General features: G+C 37.9%; 1 protein-coding gene across 2 annotated transcripts; it reads right to left on the bottom strand.

The window, feature by feature from the left end:
* Positions 1-1,799: 1,799 nt before the first annotated feature.
* LOC115981624 (centriolin-like) lies at positions 1,800-14,394 on the bottom strand. Of its 2 annotated transcripts, none has more exons than XM_031103905.1 (5): positions 14,260-14,394; positions 11,746-13,842; positions 10,323-10,889; positions 2,634-2,806; positions 1,800-2,540 (listed from the first exon to the last, which is right to left on the bottom strand). In XM_031103905.1, exons 2-5 carry the CDS (start codon positions 13,817-13,819, stop codon positions 2,127-2,129), a joined length of 3,228 nt encoding a protein of 1,075 aa, XP_030959765.1. In that variant the 5' UTR covers positions 13,820-13,842; positions 14,260-14,394; the 3' UTR covers positions 1,800-2,126. The 2 variants fall into 2 exon arrangements, with proteins under 2 accessions (XP_030959765.1, XP_030959764.1); XM_031103904.1 differs by having other exon boundaries at positions 1,801-2,540; positions 11,746-13,838.
* Between the last annotated feature and the right edge of the window lie 1,721 nt (positions 14,395-16,115).

Genomic DNA, 16,115 nt, shown 5'->3' with positions numbered 1-16,115 from the left:
GTTAATATGTAGTGGATGTTAGTTTGGATTTACATGAAATTTATTTTCTTTATTCCCTCCTTCTATTTGGAAAGTTTAAATTCTAGTTTTGTCTATAAATTTTTGTATAGTTTTGAGTTTCGAAAAATTCCAACCCAAGTCAAATGATAAGACTTGGGTTACTACTTGATAAAAGACAATCAAACTATCAGTTCCATCATATCATCTTGTGGAGCGAGTTAGGATGTTGAGACTAGTAATTTGAAGTAAGGACCTGAAAGATTTGAAGAAAATTAAGTTATTAGATTTGATGAAGATCAAGATGTCAGTTGGATTTATTGAAAATTGAGTTCTCTAAAAAATCTAAAGGTGTGAGTGCGATGGTGAGGGGGATGGCCCCGAGATTGGTATTTTTTCCTCCACCCGGATCAGTACTTTTTCCTCTTTGAAGAGAAGGCTATGGCAATTGTTTGTTGATTCAAGTGAGTATTTGATTCTAGCAATACTCACTAACGAAAAAGGGTCCATGAGTAATGCAAAGTATATTTGACAATAAGAATTTTGATTACAATTCACTCATTGAGATTACCATAACAAGCTCTCTAGCCTAGTCCAAACATCTTAGATAACAAGAGACAAAGTTGGTCAAATTGAATTTGTTGATGTTACTTGCATTCAAATACGAAATGTTACCTCACTTAGTGGTGGTCAGGTATAGGGCTGTAAACGAGCTGAGCTTTGTCGAATAATGCTTGTTCAAGCTTGGCTCGTCAGGAAAAATCAAAAGCTCGAGCTTGGCTTGAGCTTGTGACAAGCCTAAAAATAATGTTTGAGTTTGAGCTCGTGGGAAAGCCAAAAAATTTGAACTTGGCTTGATTAATTAGTCAAGCCAAACTCAAGCTTAATATCAAGCTCAAGTCAAGTTTTTGAGCTTGAAATCTAAAAAAATTACATTATTAAATGCTTAAATCTCTAAAATTAAGAAGAAAAAAAAATAGTATACTCATTTTATCATGCATCAAGTCTTACCTATGATTAGCTATTATTCAAATTAATAATTTACATAATTAAATTCATTTATTCATCATTCCTTGTCTATAGCTTCAACAATTGTTCAAAATACAATTTTTACATTCACGTTAGGTGGTGAAGGGCTAGAAAAATACCTATTTGTAACTATTATGAATGAGAAAATACTAGTATATTTCATAACTTTACTTTAAATAATTGATAGGGAAGGATCATATATGGTAATATAGTAGTGGTCTAATGTTGGCCATGTCATTATTAAGATATGTATAATGAGTATATTTAGCTAACACATATAAACTTATAAATGAGTCTATGCTTGAATTGTTGTGTATCAAGCCTAATAGCTCATGAGCCTGTTCATGAACAAATTTTCTTGCTTAGGCTCGGCTTGTTTATGAAACGAGCCTAAAACTAAGACTCAAGCTTGACTTATTTATAAACAAACAAACATGAATAAACTTTTTATCAAGCCGAGCTCAAGTTGATCATGATTGGCTTGGTTCATTTTCAGTGACTCAAGTAGTCTCCTTCAGTAGGATGGGTCATTCTCATGTAAGCCCATTCACAGTAATGACAAAATGTAAGATGAAAGATCCACAGCTGAGCACCGTCCATACTCAACAAGCCTACACTCTCTTTTGTAGGCAAGATACTTTCAAAACCACGTTGTTGCACAAATGGTCATCCAAATAGATCATTGAAAGAATTCCCTAATGCTTTAGTGAGGGACTAGACTACTTTGGAAAACAATATATTGACATGCACACTTAATCATGAATGAATGGTATCATTGGTATGTATGCCATTCTTTCACCCAATTGATTCTCCAATAGTAGACTTACCATAACGTATAAGCAACCCAATAAAGACCATAAATGATACATAAATAATGCAAAACTAAGGTTTCAAAATTTTTCTATTACCATGTACTCATGTCTAGCCTCTCTACACTACAAAAGTTTGGATTATAAAGTGATTCATAGATGATGGGTACTAAGATGTTAAACGGTTAACCAAGGCTACCACTATACACTGATTTTCCAAAATTATTCAACTATACATTGGACTGTTACAGTGAGCATATCTAGGTTGTGAAATTATGGCTTAGCTTTAGGTCAGAAATGAAACAAGTAATGATTTCTAACAAACTGCTGCCCAGCACCCAAATAAGGAGAAAGACTGTAGTTGCCAGCATAACCAAAATGCCCATGGCCTCCATGAGCTGGAACTGGCATTGCATGGGGTCTGACAGTGGAGACAGCAGTTCGAGCACGTTTGTTTCTATTCTGCGGCTGCGCTTGCTGCTTGCGGGCTGAACCGCTATTATCACATTTCTTCACATCCGGCTGTTTTGGTCCAACTTCGACGGCAGAGGTTGATGCAGCGTTTCTCCTTTCGGCCTTTAGCTTTTCAAGCTCAAGAACACGTCTTTCAATGTCCTTGGGAGGGAACTGGGTTTCAAGGTTGTAATCTGTAATGCATCCCAATACGTCTCTTAGAGCTGCTATTTCTCTATTTGCGGCCTTATCCTGCGAGCATTCATTCACGTGTAAGATGGGCAAAAGTATCTAGACTAGGAAGTTGGCATTTCATGGAAAAGGAGGAAGATAGCTATAGGATACCTTTTCTTCAAGTGATTTCTTTCTCTTGCATGAGTTCTTTGTAGAGCTCCTTGAATTCTCCAAGTATTTTTTCAAGAGTGGTACTGGTGGAAACTTGTCAACCAACTTGAAGGCACAAATAAATCTAACAGCCTTAATATAGATCTTCCTCTCAATAAGATTCTTAATAAAATCTGTAAAATGTAAAAAAAAATTGCAGGCTAATCAAACTGCCCCATAGAAGTTCCAATATGCATATGATTAAAATATAAGCACCACCTAAATAACAGAAGCCGGTATGGATAAATGCATCAGGCAGACCCAATTAACACATAATAGAAATGACAGCAAACTAAACACCTAACAAAAATGATATAGGACAAATGGGAGAACTTGCCCATGTGCACTTGTGGTGGGTTGATATCGAATTAAGCTGATGTCTCTCCCTCCCCCACCCTCACCCCCACCATCAACCCCCCCCCCCCCCCCCAACTCCCTCTCTCTTCCCCTTCCTACCACCGGCTGTACCACATTTTCCTTCCCTCCCTCCCTATCCTTTTCTATTTCCACCTCAACTCCCACCTTTTGGTTTACCTCCATACACCTTTTGTCATCCCTCTATCCCTTCTAGTTTTTGCCCACCGTCACACCCCTCACAACCATCCACATTGCCTAATAAACCTTCTGTGCCTACACCTCCAATGTTACCCGTTATCTCCCTACCTAAAACTGATACCAAACCAGCTTCAAACCTTATTATACCTCTCCCACTGTATCGGTTCAGGGGGTAGAAAGATTCCTTTCCGTATTGATGCAAAGCTTTTCTCTTTTTCTTTCAATGATGGGCGACATGATTCGTATGCTATTCATGAGAGCAGCCGGCATTTCAAGCATACTATCTGGGCAGGACGTAAAGGATTGGAGTGGATCCTTTCTTGTTTTGCTGATATTCGTGATTGGGTTTCAGGGAAAGTTTCCATGTGCAAACGGTTTCGGGATAATAATAAGTTGTTGGAATTTTGTGGGAGGTCAAATAAGGCTGGTGTTTTTGTGGTCATAGCTGAATACTTTGACGGGGCTCACCGAGGGGGTGTTATGATACCAACAAGTTCCAATCGTGCAGGTTGGTCTTTGTTTCAGAGAGAGATGAGGGATTTTTTCACTGGTGCTAAACCAGTTTCTATGGCTGAAGCATCCTCCAAAAATGGTGGTGGTGGAGGTGGTCAGTTCTGTTGGTGGTGACCAGAGTGGGAAAATTTTGTCTGCTGTTGGTCATTAGCGTAAGTTTAGGAATTTTGAAAAATTTGGAGCTATCTTGGGGCAGAACAGGATTCCTGGAGGCCATGCAGAGAATGGTTTAGTTTTAAAAGGCAAAATCTCAGTCATTAATGGCAGACCTACGCGGACTTGTACTTTTAAGTTGACCCCTGCTTGTTTGGCTTTAAGAGTGCAAAATTGAGGGCGGGAAACATTCTGTGACTTACCTGGATGCAAAGGATTTCAGTTGGCCCAAGGATGTAAGTAGCGGGCCAGAAATTATTAAACATTCTGGTGGGCTTGCCCAAGCCCAGCTCATGGATACTGTTTCTCCACTTAAGGGCACTTTGGTCAAACCCGTGGCCTTAAAGGATTCTTTTGAGGGTTAGGCTTTGTGGGTTGTAGGGGAGAGCTCCAGAGGAAGCTCGAGGAAGGTTCCTAGGTCGCCGGTGCCAGCAGCGGTTTCAGCGAGCACGATGGAGGTTTCCGGGTCGCCAGTGACAGCAGCTGCGCCGGCGAGTGCGACGGTGGGGTCCTTTCTTGGGTTTTCCGGCGCGGTGGTGACCAATCGGAGGATGGGGGACATGACCCATACTCTGATAGCTGGTGACGGCAAGGCCGATGCTACCCATAACTCTTTTTCTCCTTTGTCAGGTCTGGGTACTGGGGAGGGTCTCTATTTTGGAGAGAGAGATGACTTTATGGTGGATTCAGGTGAGAAGGGAGGAGATTGGAGTAGTCCTAATGCTGAGCCTGTGTTGCCGAGCCAAGTGGGTGGGTTTGAATTGCTTCAGGATGGGCCTGAGCATCTACTGAGTCAGTGGAAGCACATGGTGATTAATCCTAGTGATTTTTTTCATGGTGAGGATGAGAATGGTTTTTTGGAATGCTCACCTCTTTCTAAATGGGATCCCAATGGACATAAGGAGTTGGAGGTGATCCAGGAAGGTGATGAGGGAGAGTTTCGGGGGTCAGCGAAGGAAAATTCGAAATGGGTTTGTAGTTTGATGAAATTTTTTTGTAGAATTGTGGGTTTTCCTATTGTGAAGCATGAAAATCAATGCCTGGCTCTATTTCGTCTTCTCAAACAAGACTGTGTTGATGTTGTTAGTGTTGGGTCTTCTAATGGTAATGTGAACTCTAAGCAAAAAGGGCTTAGGGAACTCAAAGGTTTGTTTTCCTCTATTAATTATGATGGGGTAGCATCTAAGGGGAGGAATAGAGACCTCTCAGTAGGTACGGGGGCGATTACTAGTTTTAAAGGAGTTTACGACTGCTATCTTTGAATGTTAGGGGATTAAATAATCCTCAGAAGCGAGAGGTATGTAAAAATCTTCTCAAGGAGTGGAAGTGTGATATAGTTTGCTTTCAAGAAACTAAATTGTCTTCTTTAAACTCTTTTGTTGTTCTAAGCCTTTGGGGTAGTCCATTCCTGGATTGGGTTGTTCTAGATGCAGTCAATACTGCAGGGGGGGGGTGTTACTGGTTTGGGACAAGAGTGTTTGAAAAAGTTGATTGTGCTGTTAGGCGGTTTTCTGTTAATGTTTTATTCAAGGGGTTGTAGATGATTTTGTATGGGCTTGTTCAGGAGTGTATGGGCCTAATGCGGATTCTCAACGAGGTGCTCAGTGGGAAGAACTCTTAAGGATGCACTCCAGGTGGAATTCGGCATGGTGTGTTTTTGGGGATTTCAATACCATTCGATATCCGAGTGAGAGATTTGGTTGTGAGGCTTTTAGTCCGACAATGTTTGCTTTTTCAGACTTCATTGAGGCTAATTACTTTGTGGACTTACCCCTTGAAGGGACTTCGTTTACTTGGTTTAGAGATTTGGGGTCAGATTGTATGTCAAAAATTGATAGAACCTTGGCATCGGTGGATCACTTTGGAAACGTGTCTTAAAGGGTTCTCCCTCGTGTAGTTTCTGATCATTGCCCTCTGTTGGTGATGGCGGGTAATGTTAATAAAGGCCGGAGTGCCTTTAAGTTCGAGAATATGTGGTTGAAAGAAGAGGGTTTTGTAGAGAGGGTTCAGCAATGGTGGAATGAGTATTGCTTTTCGGGTTCTCCTAGCTTTATTCTGGGTCGTAAATTAAAAGCTCTTAAAGAGGACTTGAAAAAGTGGAATAAGGAGGAATTTGGAGATTTGGCCTTTAGGAAGAAATGTCTTTTATCGGAATTGTTGGGTTTGGATGCTAGGGAGGACCTGTCAGGCCTTTCTCATGAGGATCAAACTCGGCGTACTCAAATTAAAGGAGAGATTGCACATCTTGCCTTTTTGGAGCAGATTTCTTGGAGACAAAAGTCCCGGTTCTTATTTGTGAAGGAGGGGGACAATAATACTCACTTTTTTCATCGGATTGCAAACTCCCATAGAAGAACTAATTATCTTCAGGGTATAGAGGTGGATGGTGTCCTCTATGAGGATGAGGAAGAGGTGCGGTCTAAGGTGATCCATTTTTATCAGAGTTTGTACACTGAGTCAGATACTTGGTGCCCTTCTATGGATGGATTAGAGTTTACTAGCATTGAAGAGGACGAGCGGCTTGAATTAGAGAGGGACTTTTCTAAGGAGGAAGTGGCAAAGGTTCTTCAAGAGATGGAGGGTGATAAAGCCCCAGGTCCTAATGGTTTCACTATGGCTTTTTTTCAAAAATGCTGGAGTGTTGTGGAAATAGATGTCATGGCTTTCTTTGATCATTTTCATAGGAGCTCAGAGTTTGAATGGTCTCTGAATGCTTCTTTTCTATCTCTGATTCCCAAAAAAAAATAATGCTTTGAATATTAAACATTTTAGGCCTATCAGCTTAGTAGGCAGTGTGTATAAGCTTTTGTCCAAGGTTTTAGCTAACAGATTGAGGCGGGTGCCGGATAATCTTATTTCGGAGTCACAAAATTCTTTTGTTGGCGGCAGACAGATTTTGGATTAAGTGCTTATTGCCAACGAATGTTTAGACAGTAGACTGAAGTGTCGCACCTCGGGGGTGGTGTGTAAGTTAGATATTGAGAAAGTTTATGACCATGTGAATTAGGACACTTTATTTTATCTGTTGGAAAGGATAAGATTTGGGGATAGATGAAGGAGATGGTTAAAGACTTGTGTCTCTACCATTCACTTCTCAGTTCTGGTTAATAGATCTCCTACTGGTTTCTTTGGTAGCTCTAGAGGTCTCAGACAAGGCGATCCTTTGTCTCCCCTCCTATTTCTTTTGATCATGGAGGTCTTAAGTCGTATCATGAAGAAAACTGAGGAAGGTGGTTTCATTCAGGGTTTTCATGTGGGTCTTATTAATTCTACTGATATCCGTGTTTCTCATCTTTTATTTGCTGATGATACCACTCTTTTTTGTGATGCCTCTAGAGAGCAAATTCTATCTATTAGGCTAGCTTTGACTTGTCTTCAAGCTTTTACTGGTTTGAAGGTGAATGTGGGGAAAAGTGAAATTTTCCCTATTGGGGAGGTGCATAACATTTAGTCTTTGGCTAATATTCTTCAGTGCAGAGTGGGCAATTTGCTTATGACTTACTTGGGCATGCCGTTGGGAACTTCATATAAAACACCCTCCATTTGGAATCCGATCCTAGAGAGGATGGAAAAGAAACTTTTAGGTTGGAAGCGGCTTTATTTGTCAAAGGGTGGTAGACTCACCTTGCTGAAGAGTACCCTTTCAAGCCTTCTGACTTATTACCTTTCCCTTTTTACTATCCCCAAAGCTGTGGCGACTAGATTGGAACGCACTCAAAGGAACTTCTTGTGGGGTTCATCAGTTGAGTGTTTCAAATATCCTTTGGTGGCTTGGGAAAAGGTTTGCTTACCACGTGAATTGGGTGGTTTAGGAATTCGGAAGTTGGCGTCTTTAATCAGGCCTTTTTAGGGAAATGGCTTTGGAGGTATGACCATGAAACCTCTCATCTGTGGCGAAGGGTCATAGCCATGAAATATGGGGAGGGAAAAGGGGGTTGGTGCACTAGAGCTTGTAGTAGGGCCCATGGTTGTGGATTATGGCGGAGTATTAGTGAAGGGTGGGAAACTTTCACTAAGCATTTCTCTGTTGTGGTGAGGGATGGATCTCATATTCTTTTTTGGCATGATAAGTGGACTGGGGATGTCCCTCTTAAAAGTTTTTATCCTTAGTTATTTTTGTGTTCAGCTAATAAGGAGGCTTGTATTTCTAATGTATTAAGCCCTTCAGTGGGTGATAATGACAGAGTGTGGAGTTTTAAGATTTTAGAGAGAATTCAATGATTGGGAGTTGGCGGCTTCCTACTCCCTTCTTCATTTCATCCAAACCCGAATCCCTAGGGGTGGAGGGTGTGACAAGCTTTGTTGGAATCTTAATGGCAATGGGAAGTTTGATACTCGGTCTTTTTATCATAAGATTCGTAATGCAGCTCCCTCCACCTTCCCTTGGAAGGGTATTTGGAAAGTTAAGGTTCCTAAAAGGGTGGCTTTTTTTATGTGGATAGCAGCTCAAGGTCAGATTCTAAGTTTGGATAATCTTATGCTTCGTGGTCGCCCATTGGCAAATCGTTGTTATTTGTGCTGTTGTAATGCGGAATCTGTGGATCACTTGTTACTTTTTTGTCCGATAGCTCATTCTTTGTGAATGTATATGCTTCGGTTGTTTGAGATCGATTGGGTCATGCCAGGTTTAGTTGAAGACTTATTATTCTGTTGGTTTCATTGGCTTGGGAAGCATAGTTCTGATATTTGGGATTTGGTCCCAGGCTGTTTAATGTGGACTATTTGGTCTGAACAGAATCGGCGGGCTTTTAAGGATGAGGGGAAAACTGTGGTTCAATTATTAGAGTTTTGCCAGAGGACCCTCTTTGATTGGTCTCGATATTGGGGTTTCTCGGATTGTTCTACCCTTACGGATTCTTCTATTAGAATAGATTAGGGGTTGTTTTTGTTTTGTTGTTTCTTTTTTCCATTGTTCACTTCTGTGAACTCTTTGTGTTTCTCTTGCTTTTCTTTTATTAATAATATTCTCTTCTTCCTTATTAAAAAAAAAGTTTAGGAAGATTTGTAGATTTTGGGTTTAGAACCTTTTTGAAGAAGGATTAGGGTTCGAGAACGAATATGGGTTCACTAGAAAAGGAAAAATATTTAATTTAGGGTTGAAGAGAGAGAGAGAGAGAGAGAGAGAGAGAGAGAGAGAGAGAAAAAGATATAGAATTTCTCCAAATCAGTAAGTGTTAACACTACACAAAAACAGTGTGAATGAACAGTACTTATGAACAGTTTTGTGAACATAATATCACAAGAAAGAAGAGAAAGGGAGGAAACAGAATACTAAGGCCAACTTGCCTATACTCAAAACACAATATTTTATTGATCAACTCTGACTTGTTTGAGTATAGTAAGATACCTATATAGACCATAACTCTTTAACTTTTCTGAGCAGAAAACTTCTACTTTGAGTAGTAAACCAAACCTTAAATTAAACCAAAATCCACACATATTTGATAAGTAAACAAAATAAGACTTACTTATTAATATAATAAAGAAAATCCAAGGCCTATAACTATGGCCCATACCCAATAATTGTAGACTAACTAAAATACCCTTAACTCTAGAATGACCATATAAAGCAGAAAACTTAATACACTAATATGGATACTTTATTCTTGAGCTTTGCCTTAACCGTAGACTTCCAAATAGGAAATTGTTTCTCTAACCATGCTATGGTTGCGCCATCAAAATATCCAAACTAAAATTGACTTGTACTTAAAGAAACTAAACCTCACACACTTAGAATTTTTTAAGCATAACTCAAAGACTAAAATATCCTTCATAGGTAGGAATTACAAAAATTATCAATCTTCCCTAGATAAAAAAAGAAAAAAGAAATAATAAATCTTGTAAAATAAAGAGCTAAATATAAAAACTATATTAACTCTATACTCCTAACAACATACCATCAAAACCATAGTATTCTTGCTTCAATTGTACATGAATGGAGTTATGGACCCATGAAACAAATCTTGAAATCAATAAAATTGCAAAAGTAGTTCTCACAGAAATAACAAATCAATATTGCATGGTTTCTTCACTCATCAGTCAGAAAAGTAAGTAATGTACACAGCACATCAATAACTCAAGTTGGCCCATCTCATCAATGGGCAAAGGTCAGCAAATTGCAGCCCTTCAAGAACCCCAAGGACAATATTCTTCCAATCACAAACAAGAACAAAATTCTAGAAGTTTCAACCAGCCTAGAAAATAAATGCTATAAATTGCACAAAAACTACAAATCAAAAAAGCATGATGGGCCAATGAGCTCTAACTCAAATGATATTTCCCCTCCCCATAAGAATGCGATAGAGGGTGAGGTGAAAGATTCAAGACCCACTGGATGCATGTTTAACTTACTAATAAAAAAAAGGGACAAACATATACAGACATGCACATGGAGTGATGATGGGTAGATTCAATATTCAGAAAACATACCAGGAATCTGATCTATGAAGCCAAGGGTCTGACATACTTCTAGAGCCTGTTTATACTCTGCAACAACTTCAAAAAGCTTTAAAATCTCATCTCTATTGAATGAAGATGTCAATTCGTAAGTAGCTAGAAGCAGCAAAAAAGCCAAAACCTCCAAAGAATTAATAGCACTGGCTGTGAATTTCATTTTCCACTCAACTGCCAGTTTCATTGCTTCTTCTTTAACTTGTGGAGGTATCTGTGGTGAGAGACTCTTAAGCTGCTGTAGCATTAAGATGTAGCTCTTCATGATACCTGCTTCAAAACCTGTGTCTCCCTTCTCCCAAATATAAGGAAAAGAGCCTTGCATCACATCCAAAACAAGCTTTGCTGGATCCGATAACAGTTGAGGAGAAGCTAATATTTCGTTGCACGTCAAATCAGCCCCATTCAGTTGCTCATTCAGGAACTGCAAACTCCCATATGTGGTGGCATTTAATTGAAGATTTACAGATGAAGAACAAGAAACATTTTTGGCTGGTAGATATTCAAGCTGCTCCATTTTAACTTGGGAATGAAGAGCACTGGCCACTGGACAGGTAGAATGAATAGAAACCAGTGGGTAATTTATAAGAATTTTCTGTATTGAATATAAAGCATACTTATCGCATTAAATTTTCTTTCAAGCAATACAAATCATCAGAAACTCAAGGAAGAAGTTATATTTGGACTGCCAAATTCTTAAAAGACCAAATTTAAGCCTTGGATTCACTAGAGATGATGTTGGAAGAAAGGGACAGCATATCTGGATTATTTCCTTACAATCATTATCACAATTATACCATAATTTATTACTAGCTGTGTTAGACATTAATGTGGGGGAGGACAAGGAAATAGTGAAGATAGTGTGTTAATCAATAAGCATCCCAGGAATATAACTAAATAACTGATGAATGAATAAACTGTATAGTGTTAAACATTAAAATCTCAAAATGGTAACGCCTAATAAGACATTAAAGTGTTCAAACAAGGCATTTTGCAATAAATATCATTGCTGCCAACAACTAATGGATTAACTATGTGCAGAAAAACTTATCCCATGACCAGTCCCAGGGCAATGGCAGCAGTCCTGCTCCATAAAGGAATGGAATCTGACACAACATAATGACAGAAAAAGTCCCAAACCCATAAGGAAGGGTCATTAACATTTTTAAGCTTTTCAGTGAGGTCTAGAGGGCAAAAATATTATCAAAATTGGTTTCATCATATAAAATAAAATAAGAAAGATGTATAAGCCTCTCATTTCAAAGAACATTAGGGACATCACAATTGCTAATTCAAATATTCACAATAGATTAAAAGGAGAAAAAAATTAAAATCACCTATTTTGCCTTGAAGTTTAGGCAAATCAAATTAAAAATATGAGAGAGAGAGAGAGAGAGATTACCAGGTGCTTTATATATGATCCCAAGGGTTCGACATAATTCAGGTGCCAGTCTATGCTGATCAATAGTGAGAAAAAGACTCCGTAACTCATCTTCATTAAAGCCAGAGCCCAATCCAAATGTTGCCAAGAGCTGCAGAAAACCCAAAACCTCCAAACCATTATCATTGTCCACTTTCATCTTTGCCTTCCATTCAACTGCCAATTTCATTGCTGCTTCTCTCACCTGAGGCTTAACAACTTTTGAGGTTTTCATTAACTGCTCTAACAAAAGAATACAACTCCTCCTGATAATATTCACATCAAACACCATATCTCCCTCCCTTGAATGTGGAGGGTAAAACCCATGCATTGCATCTAGCACCAACTTCGAAGGGTCAGATGCTGTTTGAAGAATTGTAGAGACTTCACCACGCACCATCTCATGCCTTTGTAAATTCTTATTCAAGAGCAACTGCAAACTTCGTCCATCCATGGTGGGGTGGGATCTCAAAGATGCAGGGTAAGGATCAACGATAGCATTGTTGGCAGGTGTGTGTTCATGTTGCTTGGTCTTCACTTGAGAAGGAAGGTCATTAGTGTTCCCCTTCAATTCCTTCTCTTTTATAGTCTCTTTCAATGATATTTGTATTGAATCAAATTTTTTCTCTCTCAATTCAAGCTCCTTGACTCGTTCTTTGACTTTCCTTTCTCTCATTTCAAGATTATTTTTTATTGAATCAAATTGTTTCTCTTTCAAATCAAGTTCCTTGACTCGTTCTTTGACTTGCCTTTCTCTCATTTCAAGATTATGTGAACGTTCGTCCAATGACTTCTTGAGTGAGGCAAGATGCTTCTCTTTCAATTCAAGTTCTTTGAGCCCTTCATTCACTGTTTCTTGGACAAATTTCAGTTGCTTCTCCTTTGATTCAAGAGAATCAGTGCAATCTTTGACGGACTTTTCTACCAAATAAAGTTCCTTCTCCTTTGATTTTTGTTCCTTAAAGCATTCCACAATTGCTTTCTGAATTGATCTAAGCTCTTCCTGTTTTGATTTGAACTCCTTGTCACACTCTTTAATCAAATTCTGTCTAGAATTCAGTTGATTTCCTTTAAATTCAAGTTCCTCGTTGAGTTCTTCAATAGATCTTCGGATTGCATTATACTCCCTCTGTTTTAGCTCAAAATCTTCACAAAATTTTCTATACAATTCTTCGACTGAATCAAGTTGCTTCTCCTTGGACTGAACTTCTTTAGACTGGTCTATCAATTTCTTCTCTATCAAATCTAATATCTTCTTTTTTGACTTAATTTTTTCTGAACTCTCTTTAATGCAACCATCAATAGACTCAAATTCATTCTCTTTCACTTTCAGCTCCATTGTCCGCTCTTTGATTAACTTCCCTATTTGATCAAATTGCTTTTCCTTCGCTTCAAGCTCTTCACTATTTTCTTCAATCAATATTTTGATAGACTCCAAATGTTTCTCCTTTGACTTAAGCTCTATTGCTTTCTCCTCAATCAACTTTTGAACCCCACACAGTTCCCTCTCTTTCAACACAAACTTTTCAGCCCAATCTTTTATTCTTTTTTTCGCTAACTCCACTTCCTTCCCTTTCATCATGACTTCATCACTATACTTATCTAACGAGTCCTTCACTGTCTCCAACTGCTTCTCTTTCAATCCCAATTTGTCACAACACTCCTCAAACGACTTCTCCAACCAATCCAGTTCCTCTTTTTTCAACTCGAGGTCCCTAGAGTACCGTCCCATTGATTTTTGCATTAAAACCAGTTGCTCCTTATTCAACTGAAGCTTCTCCAGCACCAAACCCAATTCAATTTCCTTTGCACCAAGCTCACTCTGCACTAAACCCAATTGTTTCACCTTCAAACCCATCTCTTTTTCGCGCTCCTCGAGTTCTTTGAACTGGGTTTCAATGGACTTCCTTGTGGAATCCAAGTGTTCCTCCAAGTCTTTCCATTGAAGTGTGAGTATAAGGATTGAAGACGCTTGAGCATTCAAGGCCTCAAACGCTTTCCTCAAACCACTCTGCTTCAAATCTAATAGCTTTAAATCTGAAGCCACTTTCTCCATTGCTACATAAAAATTGTACCTTTCTTGTCCAAAAAAGAAAAGCAAGAAACCCTTTAGAAAAAAATTCAAAACCCAGATATAAAAAACAGTACTGACCCAGAAAAAAACTACTTTCTTATACTTTTCTGTTTTCACTTTTCAACTTTTCAAAAACATACATTTTGTGTTTTTAGAGACTGAAAACTCTAAAACCCTAGCCAAGCAATCCAAACCCTAGAGAGAATTTGAAGAAATATATATAGTTTTGTTTTTTTTGTTTTGGATGAATAAATAAATAAATGTAAATATTTAAAAAAATAACTAATACTAGAGTATTGTACAGACTACAAAGACGGCGTGTTTTGCGTGAATGAATAAATGTAATTAATATATTACCAAAAATAAAAAATTAGTGAAAGTCAAACATTAATGGTGGAAAAGAGTTTTACGGTTTTACTTACAGAGACGAAGTCCGAGGTCGGAGAAAGACAACAATTGCTTGCAATTTTGTGAAAGCTATGCTCTGCTTTTTTTTCTTTTTTTCTTTTTTTTTCTCTGTTCCTTAACTTTTGGTTTTACTTGGTGATGATTGAAACAGTGAGAGTCTTATAAAAGTGGGGCTTTGCAGAATTGGTTTTTATAAATATAAGAGAATTTTTATTCCCACTTGTAAAACCGTACCTTCAAGGATATCGTACTAGTTTGTTTTTTATCAGACTAGTCTGGTAGATTTTTGCTAACAGACTAGTCTAGTGGTTAAAATTGAATAACAGTAGAAGTTCTATTTTAAAACAACAAAAAAAAAAAAAGTGAAGCCTCAAGTTTGATTTTGAATGGATTCTCAAAAAAAAAAAAAGTTTGATTTTGAATGATATATTCAAAATTTAAATAATAGATAGTAGTAGTAAATGTAGGTTTTTTTTTTCTTTTGAGAATCTAGTAAATGTCGGTTAGTTTTTTTTTTTTTTTAAATGATTATAAGGGGTCAAGTTTTTTGATACAGTTTCGAAACTTTTATTAGGGAAAAAAAGGATTTTTTTTTTTTATAAAAAAAAAAAAACAATAGAGGTCTAGTAAATCAGAGTTAAAAAAAAAAAAAAAAGGAGATCTCCTAAGTTTAGGATTCAGAGGTAATATATGAATAATATGATACTACAACAAATTTTTTTTTCCTTGGGAAAAAAATTTACCTATAACTAATAATAATTACTAATTAGTTTAGTGTTTTTCGAAGAATCATGACTATAAGTCTTATTCAGTTGAAAGAAAATTTAATTAGATCTTAATTTGAAGTCAATGGAGTTTTTTTTTAACCATTAATAATATTTAATTTATGTTGAAATTAAATTATTAAAATTATGTATTTAAGTACATATTTTTAATCCTTCTAAAAAAAATTTTAAATGTAATTATATATGTAGCGACTTAATTTGTAACGACCCCAAATTGATTTATTGGATTTGAACGTAAAAGGCCCAAACAATAAATTTGTAGAGAATGAGTTAAAAGGCTAGGCCTTGGTTATTAGACAGTAGTTAGTCATGGTGTTCATGATGATTGTGTAGAGGTGAACTGAATATATCCAAGAAGACTTTCTTCTCGGCACGGTCTGGGTGGCTCTGGTTCTTGGCCTCCGTCCAAGGAGCTTAATGTTCTTATTATATTTTTTTTTACGCTAGGTTACCATGGTCCTAGAGACGAAACATCATGCCCTTTTTTTTTGGCGCATTCTTACATTATATTAGCCCCTCTCAGTTAATTCTGACCTTCCATCTGTTGATCAGGCAGGTAACTACTCCAATACTTGTCTCATCAGCCACCTTCCCCCATTTTCTGTTAGTTGCAATAACCGAAACCACACTGTTCAGGGGTCTTTTCCCATTAATGTGGCCAGGACGTGTGTTAGCGCATTCAATGCGGAGGTGACAGTTTTTCCTTGAACCGCTCCCACACTGTACTCCCGTGCGAGTTCTATTGTACTCGTCCTTTCTTCTAGGAATGCTTTAGGGGCTGCCTTTGATAGCGTACCGTTCTTCCCTTCTGGGTTTTGGGATGCTGAGGACAAGATTGTCCTCGGCTGCATTTCTAGGCCATTTGGACTTTCGCTGCATGTCCTCGGTAATGTCTCTCCTCGGCGCGGGCCTTGGGCCCTAAGATAAAGTGGACCGGGGTCACAAATTCTCTGGCCCCACAATATATATATATATATATATCGTATTACAAATTACTTAACATTTATAAGTCATCCTTAAAGGATTTTTTCTTATAATTATTTTTTGTATGTTAGATGGAGGGATACACACATCCAAACGAATAT

The sequence above is a fragment of the Quercus lobata genome, chromosome 3 (assembly GCF_001633185.2).
Source record: "Quercus lobata isolate SW786 chromosome 3, ValleyOak3.0 Primary Assembly, whole genome shotgun sequence".
In the NCBI taxonomy this organism is placed as follows: domain Eukaryota; kingdom Viridiplantae; phylum Streptophyta; class Magnoliopsida; order Fagales; family Fagaceae; genus Quercus; species Quercus lobata.
Note: the sequence above shows the minus strand (reverse complement) of the source record. Positions and strands in the feature narration are given on the sequence as shown.

Coding starts and splice junctions, on each gene's coding strand:
- LOC115981624 (XM_031103905.1), bottom strand. CDS start 13,819: ATGGAGAAAGTGGCTTCAGATTTAAAGCTATTAGATTTGAAGCAGAGT. Junction 2,807..10,322: donor CTTCATAGATCAGATTCCTG/GTATGTTTTCTG, acceptor TACATTTTACAG/ATTTTATTAAGAATCTTATT. Junction 2,541..2,633: donor AGAAATCACTTGAAGAAAAG/GTATCCTATAGC, acceptor GAATGCTCGCAG/GATAAGGCCGCAAATAGAGA.